This window comes from Trichomycterus rosablanca, chromosome 25, assembly GCF_030014385.1.
Source record: "Trichomycterus rosablanca isolate fTriRos1 chromosome 25, fTriRos1.hap1, whole genome shotgun sequence".
NCBI classification, from domain to species: Eukaryota; Metazoa; Chordata; class Actinopteri; order Siluriformes; family Trichomycteridae; genus Trichomycterus; species Trichomycterus rosablanca.
Window position 1 is genome coordinate 11,805,117 of NC_086012.1, and position 12,863 is coordinate 11,817,979.

Below are 12,863 nucleotides of genomic sequence, written 5' to 3' on the forward strand. Positions count from 1 at the left end.
CTGGAGGAAACCCACGCAGACACTAGGAGAACATGCAAACTTTACACAAAAAGGACCCGGATCGCCCCACCTGGGGATCGAACCCAGGACCTTCTTGCTGCGAGTCACCGTGCCGCCCCAGATGTTAAGCCCCCACTGCCGATTGCCATGGGTTCGAAGGCTACAACACAAAAAGCATGGAGCAATTGTACTACAGGAAAGAAACACAATCACAAAACCTTAATTATTCTAATAAAGACTTTTATTTTCAGCTTTAAATATGCCAACAAACCATAAAAATACATAAAGGTCAGTAAAATGATCAGCCACATATCCACACGTGCACATCAGCATCGAGGTTTAGGATTGTAAACCGCCCTTGAAATCCAAACAAAACAAAACGAACAAAACGATACGACGGGTTAATCGTTGGTGTTGCTGTGATGCTGAGGTTTTTTTTTCCTGTTTGCTAGATCCTGAGAGTTAAGTTAGACGAGTTCGCTCAGAACAGACGCTCAATGCCGACGTAGATAAAAGCTTTCCAGTCTGCGGATGCTAGAAGCTGTGAAATAAACCCATCATTTTTATAAAAAATTCGAAATCATACATGTGACCGTTCGTAAGTCCAGGAGAAAACACCCTATAGCCCCAAATACAGAGATAAATTTATGTTGCTGTCATTAAAAAAATCTCTATTAATAAAAAAAAAAAAACTCAGTGGTGGATTAAGTGAGAAGCATACGGAGAATGATACGATATTGGCAGAGCAAAAGAGGACAATCGGCGGGCGTGACGTCCCACCTATATAACGTCATGATTCCACGTCTGTTGTTGAGAAGGTCTTTGTAACTAATAATAAGACTGGAGACACCATGATAAAAATAATGGCATTATTATAAACGAGATGGTTTTCGGCCTCACGTGAGTGTTTCCTGTGGATTACATGCACAAAACAACTAGATAATTGCAAGTAATTCGATTTCAGAAAGCACTGGAGGTTAAATGTAATTAAGATAATGTGAAACTTCAGAATCTACATTAACGTCCTTACTTTAGATTGTTATTGATGAAATGGTGCAGATAAAATACTTGAAAACATAATAAGAGAACCCTGTTTCAATATAATGCAGCTGGTAATCTGCTGAGTTTTTCACAACATGGCATCCCTAAGATTCATCAGTTCAACTTGAGTCCAATGTCAAACACATTGACACATCATGGACGATTTTGTATCTGCAATTCACCTCACTTGTACGTCTTTGGACTGTTGGAAACTTTGGAAACTGGAGCTCGCTGAGGAAACCCACACTGGGTTACACGAGGAGAACGTGCAAACTACACAGAAAGGACCCGGCCTGTTCAACTTGGGACTCGAACCCAGGACCTTCTTGTTGTGAGGCGACAGTGCTACCCAGCGTATCCCGTACTGTTGTGTGTGGCGTAATGGTACTCAAATACTCAAGGTGCATGGTGGTACATGAACCTAGCCATTGTGTGGATACCATAGCCTGAATAAACAGGAGGGTTGTAAAAACTGCAGAATCGAATATGAGGACGAATGATCGGCTATACGAGTCCTAATGCAAGCAGCCAAAGAATCATTTATTCACTTTGAAGTATTATTATTCATTATATTATTTATTGAACAGCACATAATGCCATCCTGCATTGTGCTGCATCTTTGATTACAAATCGGGTACATTTAGGGATTTGGCTGACATAGATGTGGGTTAGGGGTGTAACTCAAATTCACCACTGGCAGCCAGGTGGACCCAGGATTGGACGTCCAGCACCCTAAGCATTAAGCCATAAGTGTCTCATACTAGCGGACCAAGTAAGATGTCATTATAACACCAGTCTCCAAACTGTGTATTGCTTCATATGCAGTTTGGAATGTCCTGTGTTTTATAAGACCTATTTAATCAAATCTAAAATATCAGATCTTCGAGTATACAATGCACTAAATAATCAGATTAGTGGACTATCAAATATGTTAATGAACTTTTTCCAGTTTGACTATTGAAATATTGGACACTTGGCAACATCTGTATTACTAATGTGCATGTAAAACACACAGATGTGCTCACAGAAAATGCTCCATGATGAGAAATACTGTAAATCCAGACAGGGCAAGTTGTTGATGCTCTAAATAATGAGCTGCTGTAACAAAACACACGTGTAATATAAGAGTGATTGAAATTGCTTGCTTGAAATGAATGTAATGCATTTTATTGCTAAACTGGTCAGCCTTGCAAATGGCCTAAAATTGAAAAACTGTCAAGAGGACATCGTTGGTAAATGGACTTGCACTGCATGATAAAACCGCCTCTGATGGAAGAACAAAAGACGCACAGTAAAACAGATCATCGAAAGACCTTCTCTTATTCAATTCAGTCCTTCTAGCATCTGTAAACTGTAAAAAATGTAAAGAAAGTAAACTTACCAGAGGGAGGCGCGAATGACAGACGACTGAATGCTTTCGAAATAAAACCCTGGACACGATAAACCTCAAAGCAGTATATAGGCTCTCTCAAAAAAAAAAAGGAGAAAAAATACAAACAAACCAAAACATAACTATTCAATGAAGGTAAATACAAGGTGCATGCGACAGCTTTTCAACGTTTCGAGGTGAAGATGATGGTGGTGACGGTGATACTGATGGCGGTGTCATGATTCCTCGTTTCCGGAGTCGTCCTCGGCGTAGCAACAGTCCTCGTCGTTATTGTCCTCCAGGTCCTCGTCGTCGTAGTAATCGTCGTAAAACAAGTCGGAGCCCTCGTCGGTGGGAGGAGCGCGGGTGCGCACGCAGTACTCGGCCAGCGTGGTGGGGACCTTGACGCCGTCCCGCTCGGCTTCCGCTTTGGTGGCCTGAACTTGTTTTCTGGAATCAGCCGCAACAAACGCAGACGCGCTTTAAAAAACCTGCACTGGTGTATATACACTGTCGAGTCACTTTATTATGTTATGACCACCAGCTAACATACAGAGTAGGGCTGCACGATATTTCGTTTCAGCATCGACATCGCGATGTGTGCACGCGCGATAGTCACATCGCAGGACGTGCGATGTCACTTAATGCGAATTAAATCAAATACGTCATGCTAAAACTTTTTTGCTGCTCGACACAAAACGAAAATTCACACCGTTCTCATTTTCCATGACGTATCTACCAGTGTGTTCAAAAACCTAGTGAGCTGCCTTGCTGTACTACCTACATAGGCAGCTGCCACAGTAGAGAGGATCCTATTAAGTCAATGACTTAGAAGGCAGGTTATTGGAACGTGTCCGATTCCATCGGGTTTCTTGTTTAGCATTTAGCATCCTGCCATTAAAACCAATGGAATGAGGTGGGACGGCGCTAACTTGTCAACATAACATCTCGATTCGTGTACAGAAAACTGTTACATTTGCTGACAAGCCCAAACTTGCAAAGAAAAACACTCGTTAAAAATTAATAATTATTTATTTACGTTTGAGAGAAGAGATGCCGCAGTGTATTCTGGGATTGACTTCATCACTAAGGACGCTTTCGAGTCTCACTCGTTCTGCCTCAGCATTGTGCTTAGTAACTAAGGCATCTAAGTAACTAAGAAATCTCGGATTTGGAACAGGTGTATTAGCTGCTCTTTTGTTTGTATAGTTTTTTTTTAATAATGTTTACTACTTGAAGAGTTTTTGATTGTAAAATAAAATATTAAATGACCAATTTTGCCAATCCTGTTAATTCCCTCATGTGATATTGAAGCTTTCTTAGTTTAATGCTCAGTTTCAACCGAGTACAAAGATGTAGCTTGTCATAATCTTTTGTATCCCTTGTAGGCACCACCCTTTTTCACAGATGAGCCCCTTATTTAGAGTAAGATACATGCATTATTAATATTATTAATAATGTGGTGAAAATTCCTGCATTTTTTTAATATCGCAATATAATCGCAGGAAAAAAAAAAATCGCAATGTCAGTTTTTTCCAATATCGTGCAGCCCTAATACAGAGTAACCGCCGTGTGCGGCACGGACTGCAGCTAGACGAGCTGGGAGTGACTCAATAAGGTCCTGGTAGGTCATCACGGGTATCTGGAGCCATGCTGACTGCAGTGCAGCCAACAGACAGCGAACACGACAATCAAGGTGGTCCCACACACGCTCAATTGGGTTTAAGTATGGGGAATTAGAAGAATTGCTCTTCCAATCAAGTTGAATTGTCATGCTGGAAGACAATCAACATGTATGGGTGTATGTGATCTGCAAGGATGTATTCGTACCCCTCCGCACCTTATATACCCACCACCAAGCCAGCTCTCGAAACTTGACTTCCTTCGTGAGCTATGCTCTGCAGCCGTCAAAAGTAGGAAGTGGTCAATAATGTGACTCGACAGCAGAGTACGTGTGTGCAAGATTAAACAAATGGAGCAACTGGCAACCATGCACATTTCTTATTCTTTTATTTAACTGCACGAAGGGCGGTTGATTCACAGATAGCTGTGCATGACCCTGTGTATTCGATACTGCTCTCTGTGAGACCCTGTCTCTGTCAGGTAAAAAGCAGCAGCCAGCAACTGCACACATGACAGTGGCTCTCATCGGTCATGATATGTTACAATTAGGAAATTGGAAATGACTAAATTGGGAGGGGGGAAAAAGGGCAAAATGCAGGGGACAACCCTGGTCAACCCAACAAAGGTGTATGTCAGCCAAATTAGTGTCATAAATTAGAGATCCGTACCATATCGATCACAGTAAAACAAAAGTGGCATGTCTAATGTATCCATTTCATTATTAATAATAATAATAATAAGTCAGTAAGTCAGTAATACATGGTGGCACCTGTAATTAAACATAGCAGCATCTCTAAAATACCCCAATATTTTACTTTAATGAATTACATCCATGATCTTGAATCATAGTGCCTGCATGGTCATCAATAACCCCAATATCATAATAAATAATTTAAAAAAATTAAAGATCTGAAGCTTACCGAATTATCTCAGCATATTCCCTGTCTTTTCCTTTACTGTCTCTCCACTTGCGGTACATGACTGAGGCATCGACGTTAGCAGGAGAGAAAGTGTTGGGTTCGTTCAACAAGGATATGACACTCAGTAGAATAGTCCTGAAAAACAATAAGGACAATCCAGATGTGTAAAAGGTGTTTTTTCTACAACAGATGCATCTCTGCCATGTGTAGGCACTATTGCTAATGAATCCCTTCATATATTAAAACTAGCACGGCATTTAGCAAACGCCTTTATCCAAATCAACTTACAGTACTGTAACAGTATAGTAACAGTATACAGTCTGAGCAATTGAGGGTTAAGGGCCCTGTGCACCATGGCAGTGGTGGGGCTTGAACCAGCAACCTTTTGATTACTAGTCCAGTACCTTTACCACTAGGCTACAACTGCACTAATATATAAAGATACTCAGGAGAATTCAATTGATTCTTTTACACAATACAATCACAGTATTACATTTTACATTTTCAACATTTAGCAGACGCCTTTATACTGTAAGCTTCTTACAGTAGTGTTACAGGGCTCGTTCACATGCTCAACGGCCCAACAGTGGCAACCAATGGCAACCTGGGGTTTGAACCAGCAACCGTCGGATTACTGGTCCAGTATCTTAACCACTAAGCTACAGCCGCCCCTAAAACCAGACTTGAGCTCACGTAGTTGATCCACAATGAGGATCATTTCATTTAGCACATTTCAAAGCTGGTACAATGTAGTCTTACCTGACGTTTTGTGTGGGGTTCCACCTCTCCGAGGGCAGCTCTCCACTCTGTGGGTCATCTACTGGAGGGTGAAGGATTGAGATACATACATCCCCATTCTGAAAAACATAAACCAGCGATGGCATTCTTTTACAAGGCTGAATATGATCATATGCATATATCACACAAGGCCATAAATGTGAAGATCTGCATTGCTAAACAAATAGTTTCTAAATATCAGACAAGTAGTGCGTCTGTGTGACTGTCCATCCATTAAATCAAAAGAGCATTAGTGACGTGCTGATATTTGACTATTCCAGGACTAATATATTAGAGGACTTAAGCGGGGTTGAGGTCAGCGCCTTGTGCAGGCCAGTGGAGTTCCTTTTCAGCAAACTTGTCAAAGCATGTCTTTGTATGCCACTAAAAAGTGACATCCAACAGTTGGTGCATCAACAAAGGAGGATGTTTTATCCAACTGAATTTATATACTGTAAATTATGCCACCCACAACTGCACAACTTGTCAAGGGTTTAAATCCCGGCTAGTCTGGGTTAAACATACAGACATGATCGGTTATGCTTTGGTGTGGACGCCCTGTGATGTACTGCTCTTGTCTGGGGTGTGTTACTGCAATGTGCCGAGTGATTCTGGGACAATCGGAACAACATAAAGCAGAGGTAAAACATGAAAATGTTGATTTTATACATGCGCTACACTTGGTAATTAGGAGGGATGTCTACATACATTCGGCCAGTGTACTTCCACATTAAAGAACTACATTAAACATTTACCAATCAAATACCACAACATGTAATTAAATCCTCTGCGATGAACTGATGTTCTGTCCTGGCTGTTACTGCACTGATCACAGTGATTCTGTGGAAACCAGACCAACTCTGACCCTGACCAGGGGCAAAACATGAAAATGAATAGACAAAAGAATAAACCCTTGTGTGCAGTGCTTCACAGCTTTGAAGTTAAGCTAGGGATTGCCAGGAGGGTGTTAAAGCAAGTTTTAAAATGTTAGTTGATTGTGTAAGTCTCGCGCCCCTTTCTGGTTGGTGCCATGACTTGGAAAACTGCTTCTGAGAATTGAAAGTCAGTGTCAGCAAAAATGTACAAACATGCCCCCCAGAGGGTAGAGTCATAATTCCATGCTGAGAAATGCTACCGGGTTGGTTTAGAGCTGTTGACCTGGTTCATACACACACACACACAAATACAGCGCACTGATGAACTGCCTTCACGTCTCACCGTGAACATTGCACAGCGTGTACTGTGTATTACTGTGTTTATCATCTTACATACTTTGTCAGTGCTATGAGCCCTGATGAAGACATCTGGGTAATGTTATCTTACTAGCTACGCAGTCACAAAAAGGTCTCACAATCTATTAACCCTTCTTAATGCCATTTAATGGTTTTTAATGGACAGTGGTAGCCTAATGGGTAGAGCTTTAAGCTATCAATCAGAAGACCGTCGGTTCGAATCCAGGCTTTGCTATGCAACCGCTGTTGGGTTCTTGAGCAAGGTCCTTAACTCTGTCTGCTCCAGGGGTGCCGTACAATGGCGGACCCTGCGCTCTGACCCCAGCTTACAAAGTCTACTGTACTTGTGTATATGACAAATAAAAGCTTTCTTCTTCTTTATTGATTTGGGAATACATCACATTGCAGGTACATGTTTTTGTTTTACACTGTCCTGAAGAGTCCTGTCAGTAAATATCTTTGGTCTAGCAATGTCTCGGTCTTTATTGGTCAATGTCAATATGCAAAAGAATTTGGCCCAATAGATCAACAACTATGTTATTTATGCAAATAAATTCACTATTAAACATAGAATTACACTGTTAGACATAAATCTGAGTGTTGTGTCATGTAATGAAAAGTCAGTAGGTACTTGACTTGAGTATAAAGGCAAATTCTTACCTCATAGATGTTAGGGTGCCACATTTTCGTGAGGAATCTGAAGGCTGGTGGAGAGTAGGGGTAATCGATAGGAAACTTGATACGTGCCTGGAAACAAACATCAAGCAGAATAGACAAATACAAATTAACAGAATTGCATAAATAAGTGAGATGCTACTGAGAGAATCGACTCCAATCACCAGTCTTGGCACAAAGCCACACATTCCAACAGTATAAGTTCTAAACTATTTCGATTCCGTTACTGCCTCAATGGAGCAGAATGGGTTGTTGGCCGAGCAGAGCAATCACTGGGAGCCACTGGGACGGACAGTCACTCATGACCAATATAAAAATAAATAAACAAACTTATCAAACCAACACATTTTAACGTTAAAACAACTGGATTGATCTGTCATTAAACAAGACTGATCCACACTCTCGAACTCACTGTCGAGTCCAATCTTTTGTCTTACAAAAACCCAGCTAATATTAAGTGACTGGCAGTGAAATAGGAAACAGGTCAACGACTTGATACAGATACCTGATCAGTCTAAAACTTTTAAACAAGAAACGACTGTCAGCAACTAGGATAAACTTACCAGTGCATTTAAACCATGAGTGTAGCAATGTTAACACCTGGTTGCCTGAATGCTTCCTTCACTTACGTGTTATTTGAATTTAGGGTCTCTGATCTTATAACCACTAAACACCTTTGGGGATTAAGTGGAACGTCAATTGCCAGGTCTTCAAAAATACTAACAGGGCACAAATTTCTACAGACACACTACCACATCTATTAAAAGCCGTCCTAAATTCAATTAAACTGATGAACAGTTGGGCCTTGTATAATTCTAGATAAATACTTTAACCCAATCATCTGGCCATTATAATGTGACCCTTATCAGTCACTCAGGTCTTTATGCTGCCCATGTGTGCTGCATTTAACACATGCACTGCGTACCTACCGTAAGCTCAACATTTATTATATCTCTAATGTTACAAAATAAGCCCATTTATGCACTATTTTAGGGGTGGATCTAATGTTCTGGCTCATTTGTGCACGGCTAAATATGTAAACCTGTTCTATATTGCTTTTAAATCTTAAAGAATAGCCTTCTAAATAATTCAGAATTTAAACTTTGAATGTGGGTGCTGCATATGATGGGCATTTAACTGTGAATTACAGTTAGCCAGCCTGTTAATGGTAAATGTATAGGCCCATCTGCCAAGCATAAACAATTACGATCCTTTAAAACCATTGATTATTAAGCAAGTACATTTACATTGCTTAAGAAATACCATTTGGTTGTCATAAAGACTTGAATGTGATTTAAAAGTACAATACAAAATGTGTGCAAAACCATCTGAATTTAAATGAATCGTGATCACACACCAACAAACCTGATTGTTTAATATTAATAATATACCTTTGGCACTAAACTATGTTTTGTATTGTACTATTGTGGGGTTAACATGGTTTGGTGAATGACTGCTGTTGGCAGACTGTATGTAAATATCTTCTAAACTAATACTCATTCATCAGTGTAGTATGATTGTTTAGCATGATACTGTTACAGGGAAACATAGAAAAAAAGTGTGAATGTCAGAAATGACATCATGGAATATAGCCGATACAGATACCGTTCTTAAATGCCAGTATCGGCCCTGAAGTATTCATGTTTTCATCTTGATAATTTGCTTAAAATTATCATAATTTCCCCCCCTCAAACCAATTATGTGATTCACCTGTCTCTCAGTTCAGGTTGTCCACCAGCTTGTTGTGAATAGAGTACAAGTGGTAGTACTGGTTCTGGTGCGGCACCCCACCAGCCTTGCAGGTTCATACACATTAACAAACAGAAGCGTAGACAGAAACGTCACTGTTCAAGTCAAAACACAGCCCGATATCCATTCACAGCTGCAGGAGGCAATGACGCTGCAGTATCGGCCAAGCCCATTTTGCTTATAAACAGCAGCAGCCAAAACTGAACTTGGTGTGACACAGCTTTACGTTGCCCAAACAATGACTGAGCCAAGTTCATTAAATATAATGTAATAATAATATTAAACCCACTAATATCTACTTACTTAGCTTTTTCAATCTAAAATTACCTACATGGAAAGTCTAATTACATTAAAAAAAATTTAAAATTGTATAAAATCCAATAAGTAAATTTATGGCGTGTCTACAACGTATTGCAAACAGTAGTACCCAACACGCAGCCTTAGAAGTAACTTATTGTTTTGTTTGAGTCACCACAAGATTTTACCGCAATTTTTTAAACCATCCAATTGTGTATCGGCCACTAAGTACAGAACAAAGGTGCTGGTGTTTGACAAAAGTTGTCTCGTAGCTAATCATTAGTTATTTTTAGCAGTTGTTACAAGCACATGACACCACTTGGTTAGCTACTGCTTGCACCTTCCCGTGAAAACAGCAACAGTCCATCTGTTAATGTACAACCTCCTGCTGAGTCCAATCAGATTGGATCAAAGATAGCTAGAACTGGTGATTTGGCAAAATAGGACAAAACATTTGTGTGCTCTTTCGCAATGCTTTTATTACCCTTGTTTTAAAAGACTATTGTTAAATCACTCACTAGAGTATTAACTAGGTCAAAAAATCTGTATTAGTGTAACTAGGGCTTGAAAACAAAGGACAAGCAAAATAAAAACAACGCAGCTGTTGACAGCAAACAAAAAAGGAATTCCTTGCTGATCAAACACGTTTCTCTTAATAGCTGATAAACACTGTAAAGCTATTGATGATTTCATCAGTCAAGATAATAATCCTATTTGGGATTTAATTTAAACCTAGTCGCTTGTCATTTGGCTTACTTTTTCTATGGATTAGTTTGTATGTTTGTTTGTTTGTTTGTTTGTTTATTAGGATTTTAATGTCATGTTTTACACTTGGGTTACATTCATGACAGGAACGGTAGTTACTCATTACACAAGGTTTATCAGTTCACAAGGTTATACTGAACACAGTCTTGGACAATTTAGTGTCTCTAATTCACCTCACTTGCATGTCTTTGGACCATATTGATTAGTTAATTGCCACCACATTAAAAATTAAATAAAATACACACACACAAAACATGCATTTGTTTTTTTTATTCAGTGTTTATTCTGCCAACAATCTATAGGCCTAGTATTAGATCTTAACCATATTGCATGAGTATTTGTGTACTTTAAACATTATCTAAACCTTTAATACTTATCAATATGATAAATTTCATATGTATGGTTGAAATGTATAGTGATTTTATTTTATTAAAACATACTTAACCCTTACAAATCCATACTGTACATGTTTCCTGTTGTTTACAGGTACAATGAAAAACACATTGTGCGTCTTATAAAAGTCAATATATTCAGCGAAGATGTATAAACACAAACTCCCATTGATAAATTAGAACAAAGAAAGAATGTGAAATGTTTCATTACAAAGAAGTTTGCTGTTTAGGTTTGATTGCATTGTTGAGAGAGAAAAGGGAACAAAGAAAACCCATCCTGTCTATTTCTTGTCTGTTACAATGTCTTAACATCTTGATCATTGTTATTGTACGTTAGTAAAAACTCTATAGTGTGTTGGCTTTGTTTACCATATCTGTCTAAAGATTCGATTTTAATTATGTTGATCGTTTTAATAAAAGAAAAAATGTAAGGAAAGTGTTTTGTTTAGGTCTATCTGACACACATATGTGGAAGTAACAGTATTTTGTTGCGCCTTGACTGCATTGTTGTAAGAAGAGGAACAAAGAAGGAAACCCTTGATAGCCAAGAACGTCCTTAATCCACGACTAGTTGTCAACGATCAAACAGTCTGATCTTCAACCAAACAAACAGCCTGGTTAAACGTTGTTCATGTAAACCGTTTAATAATGGACACCGAGTATCTACTGTATTGTAATACTACTAAACACGCAATTCAAATAAACCTGATTTGGTTTCACACTACGCACATCAAGCGATCTGCTATATCAGGTTAAATATAGACCCAGAGCACTGCTAAATATAGCAGCCCAAACAAGTTAGAGCTTAAATCACACCTCATACGAACGAACAAACTAAAAACACGTTCAACTTACCTTGAAATAACCCCCTTCGTATAGCGTATTCGGGGGTCCAAAAATGGCCACTTCCCAGTTATACAGATCAGCCTCGTCTACCAGAGTTATTTTGAATCCCTCCACTGGTTCCTCTTGAAGACTTTTCATTTCCAGCATTAAAGCTTTTTGCGAGCTGGCGACGTGAGAGGTTCCGTGCTGAGCCATGACTGCCCAAATCCGACTATCAAACTAAACTCACCTGGCTAACGTCTCAAACTAGCAGCCTATGCTATGCTAGCAGGCTTTGTGTGGGAGCTCGCTAGCTCTACCGGCTACACAGAACAACTCTTTTGTTAGCCTCAAGTTCCGGAGTCGCTTTGCTTTCCGGCGAGCTCAATTTCTCACCGAATTAAACCCGCTTTTCCAGAAAATTCGCCCAATTTTAACTATCTAACATGTTTTGCTGCGTGTCCGTAAAAAAATATCAAGTCAACCCTGGTGGAAAAGCTAACAGCGTTAGCTACCAAACTGACTCCGACTTGTTTTCCGAAGCGAGAAAGCTTCACACACGAGCAAGTAAAGATTAAAATAAGTAAACGTTGACTTTATTTAACTTTTTATATACAGGGGAAAAAAATTAACACCGAATTTGAAAGCCCAATTACGCGTCAATGCGACTTAAATTGAGAACACAACTGGTTTAGTTGAGTGACTGTAGGCAGTTGGTCGAACTGGCTCTGCTGTTTTTTTAAGTGGGTTCCACTCAGTAATATAGTTGCAATGCATTCTGGGAATTGAAGTTCATCAAAGGTAGTAGCAAATCGACTTGTGACCAGTGATCAACATTTTAATCATTACAAAATAGTTCTCCAATATTAAATGAACCTTGCTGACCAGGCACCTGTCTACTTAATTGTATTATTCACAATTAAGTAGTAGATATTTGAATCAACAGGCTATAATTGTCCCATCTAGGGACCTTGAAAAATGATTGATTGGCTTTCCTTTGTACAGATGTTTTTGTGTGTAATGTCTTTTTGTGCTTAAGCTCTCCACCGCAGCATCCTTAAAAAAATCCTCAAATAAATGTTTAGGTCAAATATTTTGTGACCTTCTGATAACAAGAGCTGTTTCTAGAGCTGTCAATCTAACTTTTCTGGCTTATCAGGATAACAAAAGCTGTTTTGGCAAGATGTCAGCTCTGATG

At 39.3% G+C, this 12,863-nt stretch overlaps 1 protein-coding gene across 1 annotated transcript; it reads right to left on the minus strand.

Moving 5' to 3' along the window:
- Nucleotides 1-223: 223 nt before the first annotated feature.
- On the minus strand, nucleotides 224-12,249 carry cdc34b (cell division cycle 34 homolog (S. cerevisiae) b). The gene is made up of 5 exons (XM_062987819.1): nucleotides 11,696-12,249; nucleotides 7,623-7,709; nucleotides 5,713-5,810; nucleotides 4,954-5,088; nucleotides 224-2,860 (listed from the first exon to the last, which is right to left on the minus strand). Exons 1-5 carry the CDS (start codon nucleotides 11,879-11,881, stop codon nucleotides 2,647-2,649), a joined length of 720 nt encoding a protein of 239 aa, XP_062843889.1. The 5' UTR covers nucleotides 11,882-12,249; the 3' UTR covers nucleotides 224-2,646.
- Nucleotides 12,250-12,863: the final 614 nt, after the last annotated feature.

Bases quoted from the DNA above. Each gene is read 5' to 3' on its own strand.
- cdc34b (XM_062987819.1), bottom strand. From the start codon at position 11,881: ATGGCTCAGCACGGAACCTCTCACGTCGCCAGCTCGCAAAAAGCTTTA. The intron at 5,089-5,712 runs GTAAGACTACAT...ATTGTTTTTCAG, and splicing joins AACCCCACACAAAACGTCAG to GACTATTCTACTGAGTGTCA. The intron at 2,861-4,953 runs GTAAGCTTCAGA...GGCTGATTCCAG, and splicing joins GAATATGCTGAGATAATTCG to AAAACAAGTTCAGGCCACCA.